The sequence below is a fragment of the Leopardus geoffroyi genome, chromosome B3 (genome assembly GCF_018350155.1).
Source record: "Leopardus geoffroyi isolate Oge1 chromosome B3, O.geoffroyi_Oge1_pat1.0, whole genome shotgun sequence".
Taxonomy (NCBI): Eukaryota; Metazoa; Chordata; class Mammalia; order Carnivora; family Felidae; genus Leopardus; species Leopardus geoffroyi.
In genome coordinates, this window is record NC_059337.1 from 143,764,556 (window position 1) to 143,769,056 (window position 4,501).

The following is a 4,501-nucleotide window of genomic DNA, read 5'->3' on the forward strand; positions in this document are numbered from 1 at the left end:
TCCCGCTGGGTCCTGGGTGGGGGCTCCTTGCCCTGCAGTTGACTTCTCCAGACTTGTTCCCTCGTCGTCGTCGTCGCCGCCGCCGCCGCCGCCGCCGCCGCTGCCGCCGCTGGGAACGATTCGCCCTCTTCCCTACCCAGCCCAGCGAGCTCCCACCTCCGCCCGGGGCGCGAGCGCCGTCTCCGTCCCGGATAGAAGTTAGGCGGCTGGTCCCCGGGACGCGCAGCGCACGGGACTGTGGCAGCAGTGGCCCCGGACTCCGCCACCGCCGCCCCAGAAAAGTCCCCGCTACCGCGAGGGCGTATCTGGAGGCTCGACTCCCCGGGACCGGGTACAAATCGCTTGCGACCGGGCCCAGACCTCACCCCGGAGGGCAAGGCGAGCCAAGGCGAAGCGGGGCTCGCTCCGGGCTTCGGGGACCCCAGGTCAAGGCACTTCCCCGCCCCGCCGCCCCTGAGCCCAAGTCGCCGGCCCCGCGCCGAGCGCAAGCGAGGAACCGGATGGTCTCCGACTCGGCGGCGGGGCCGACCAGGGCCCCCGTGGAGTTGGGGAGTCGCCCCGCACCCCTAAAAGCCTCAACATTCATTCGCGGTTGAAAGTACGCACTTTACGCGTCCAGGCGCCTCCGCGGTGAGTGGAGCTGCAGCGCTCGGGGTCGGAGAAGGTGGCTCATCTCGGGCGCTCCAGTCTCGACGTTCCCGGGGCAGAGAGCAACGTCCGGGGACGCACGGGACGGGTGCGCCCGGCGGCCGGGGCCGCGCCGGGCGAGGAGAGCGGCGAGAGGGGAGCGCTTCGGCGTTCAGGCAACAGCTACCCCTAGTGGGAGAGCCGCCGGGGCCGCCGCCGCCCCGCGCCCGCTGCCCCGCGCCCCGCGCCCGCGGCGCCCCGCGCCCGAAGCGCTCCCGGGTCGGCTGGGGCGCAGGCACGGGCGCCGCTGTCCCCAGCCCTTCCCGTCTCCGGCGCCAGGCGCTAACCGGCCCGCGGGCCCTGGCCTCCGCACCTCCCCGCTGCGCCCCGGAGGCCGCTGACCCTAGAACGGCGGCGCCGAACGGGGACGAGATGGGACGGGGCGGGCGCGGCCGGGACGGCGCGCGGCGGCCTCGGGCAGCGGCGGGGGGCGCCGAGCGCGGTGTGCGTGGCGGGGCGGTGCGGGGGGCGGCCGTGTGCGAGGCGCGAGTGTGAGCGCGCGCGGGAGGCGAGCGGGCGGGCGAGCGGGCTCCGGGAGGCGAGCGGCGCCCGCGGGCGAACGGGGAAGGCGGCGGGGGCCCGAAGTTGCCTCCTCGCGGGCCCGCGTCCCCCGGCGGGGCGGGAGCCGGGGCCAGCAGCGCGGCGGCCGCGGCCCCGGGCTCCCGCGGCACCTGGGCAGCGGCCCCGCACGAGCAGCAGCGGCGGGGGCGGCGTTGGCGGCGGCGCGCGGGAAGCGAACCGGAGCTCCGGCGCGGCGCGGCGGCCGCCGGGGAGCTCGGCTCAGGTGCGCGGCGAGAGGGGCGCGGGGCCGGGGCCGGGCCGCCAGGACCGAGGCCGCACGCAGCGCTAGAGCGCTGGCCGGAGGATCTCCCCGGCGGACGCCTGGGTCCCCGGTCCAGCTCCCCGTCCCGGGTGGCAGCCGCGACCGGGGTCCCCCGCCGCCACCGCCACCACCACCACCCTCCCCCCACGCCCCCGTGGAGCTGGCCTCGGGGCCCGGCCCCGCCCCCCGCCGGCCCCCCGCCCGGCCGCCCCGCCCCCGGCCCTCGATTTCCGAGGCATTGGCCGCGCCGCTGGGTGATCCCTCCGGGCTCAAGTTGCAAGGGGGCGGGCCCCGGCCGGAGGTGGAGTCTCCCGCCAATTGAAGCCTCGGCTATAAATCGAGCTCCCCGCACGGCCGAGGCCCAGATGCCTCGCCGGGCCGCCCCGCGGTCGCTGGTGGGGGAGGGTCGCGGGTCCCAGGGGGCTTCGGGGGCGGCAGCCACCATGCTCCGCTCCCTGCTGCTTCACTCCCTGCGGCTGTGCGCCCAGACGGCCTCGTGCCTCGTGCTCTTCCCGCGCTTCCTAGGCACGGCCTTCATGCTCTGGCTCCTCGACTTCCTGTGCATCCGCAAGCATTTCCTGGGCCGCCGCCGCCGCCGCCGGGGTCAGCCCGAACCCGCCGCCGAGCTCGACAGCGACGGCGAGGAGGTGCCCCCCGACGACCCGCCGGTCTGCGTGTCCGATGACAACCGCCTGTGCACCCTGGCGTCGCTGAAGGCCGTGTGGCACGGCCAGAAGTTGGATTTCTTCAAGCAGGCTCACGAGGGCGGCCCGGCGCCCAACTCGGAGGTGGTCCTGCCCAACGGCTTCCAGAACCAGCACATCCTTGACTACGCGAGGGGAAACCGCCCGCTGGTTCTCAATTTCGGCAGCTGCACCTGACCACCGTTCATGGCGCGCATGAGCGCCTTCCAGCGCCTGGTCACCAAGTACCAGCGCGACGTCGACTTCCTCATCATCTACATCGAGGAGGCTCACCCGTCGGACGGCTGGGTCACCACAGACTCGCCCTACAGCATCCCACAGCACCGAAGCCTGGAGGACCGGGTCAGCGCGGCGCAGATACTGCAGCAAGGTGCGCCAAGCTGCTCTCTCGTCCTCGACACCATGGCCAACTCCAGCAGCTCGGCCTACGGGGCCTACTTCGAGCGCCTCTACGTAGTCCAGAATGGCACCATCATGTACCAGGGCGGCCGTGGCCCCGACGGCTACCAGGTGTCCGAGCTGCGCACCTGGCTGGAGCGCTATGATGCGCAGCTGCGAGGCGGCCAGCCGCGTCCAGTATAGACAATCAGTGGACCGTTGACCGAACTTGGCGGACGGTGCCTTCGAGCCCTCGAAGCCCACGTGCAAACGCCCCAAACCAAGTCAGGTTTGCCGAGGGCCCAATGACACAGCCGTGCTGAGCCTCGGGTGGCCGGCTGAGCCCGTGTCCTCAGCCAAGCCGCCCCAAAAGCCTCTCCCGCCTCCCTGGACTCTGTGGCTGTGACCGCCCCTCCCCTGTACCTGCCTGGCTGCCTCTAACGTGACGCCACCCTTGCCTGTGTCCCCACCCCCACCCCACTTGTCCTCCCCCCACCCCCGGAGGCCCCTGCCTCTCTCACGCCCCCGCCCCAGAGATAAGAGCCAGCGTGCCTTCAGCCGGGAGCAGAGCCCCTAGCACAGAGACTTCGGCCGCGCCCGCGCACCCTCGCGCACAGCTGGGTTCCAGCAGCGCCCGCGGCTTACCCTAGTTGCCTGGCACCCACACCTGTCGCTCCCAGGGAGGGGGTGCCCTGCTGCTTTTGTGTCTATTTCTTGTCCCTGGGCTGGGGGTAGGGGCTTGGGATGGGGAAGGGTGGGCAGGGTCGTTCCCCCCCCCACCCTCATTTGGGGTGCTCACGAGCCCCACTGCTGATGACGAGCTATCTCTAACTGGTCTTGACCACGAGCTGGTTCTGAGCCGCAGGGGGCTTGCAGCAGCGCCAAATACGAGAGAGGGAAAGTACTCCGGGTTTCCGGGAGGAAGCCACCATAAAGGGGGAGAGAGAGGGCGTTTGGGGGACGGTTTCGGGGCCAGAGGAAGCCAGCTTGACAGGCACTGGCGAGGTTCGCAGCGCCCCAGGAAGAGGGAAGAAGCTGGGGCGCCTGGGAAACGGGGTGTGGGTGGAGGAGTCCAGGGCGAGAGAGGTGAGGGGAGAGCCTAGGGACCCCGAGTGAGGGCCTCGTCCGTAGGCAGAGCTGCTGACTGTGGGGCCGGGAGGTGGGAGGCCCCTGGTTCCAAGGCCATTTGTGAGTGTTTTGCTGGAAATACTCCCTGTATATAAACTTCTTTTATGCTACAGTAATAAAAGCTTGAAGTAAACTGCTTTCGGGTTGCCTCTGGTCCCTTTATTTATTTTTTTTTTTTTTCTTTCCTCTGAATAGCGACAGGAATTAAACACAAATCTCTCCCTCGCGTCCCCATAGTGACCCTGGGGGGAAGGGTGGCTGGAAGGAGCCGACGCTGGCAGGGGCGCCGGAGGGCAAGGAATAAGAAAGGGGGTCTGCGGCGGTGCCCAGGGGTGTACGCACGCACGCACACACCCAGGGTGGAGGAGGTGGGGTCGGAAGAAAAACCGAGAAGCGGAGCGGGGCGGGGTCCTGGAGGGAGGCGGGAGAGGCAAAGGGGTCCTTATTCGCCACCGCGCGCGCGCGCCCGCACAAGCGCATTTACTGCTGCCCCTGCAGCCGCCCGTCTAACTTCTCCGAGCGCCCGACGGTGTGGGGGAGGGGGCGGTGCGGGGGACAGAGGGGGCTATGGACCAGGTAGGACTTGGCTCCTGGCCACCTGGGGCGCCTCTGCACACCTGGCTCCACCCTAGCCCCCCTCCTGCACCTGCAGCATCGTCTCCCCCTACCCTCCAATCCCCGCCCGGCTGCTGGGGTCCGCGGGAGGTGCTACTGGCAAAGCGTAGGTTGGCGGAGGGAGGGAGGACGGCGAGGGACGGCGGGCGGGCGTGCAACGCCATCA

General features: G+C 70.9%; 1 protein-coding gene across 1 annotated transcript; it reads left to right on the forward strand.

Annotated features, from left to right (window-relative positions):
* Positions 1-1,720: 1,720 nt before the first annotated feature.
* Positions 1,721-3,858, forward strand: DIO3 (iodothyronine deiodinase 3). The gene has a single exon (XM_045452124.1). It carries the CDS (start codon positions 1,876-1,878, stop codon positions 2,794-2,796), a length of 921 nt encoding a protein of 306 aa, XP_045308080.1. The 5' UTR covers positions 1,721-1,875; the 3' UTR covers positions 2,797-3,858.
* The last annotated feature ends 643 nt before the right edge of the window (positions 3,859-4,501 follow it).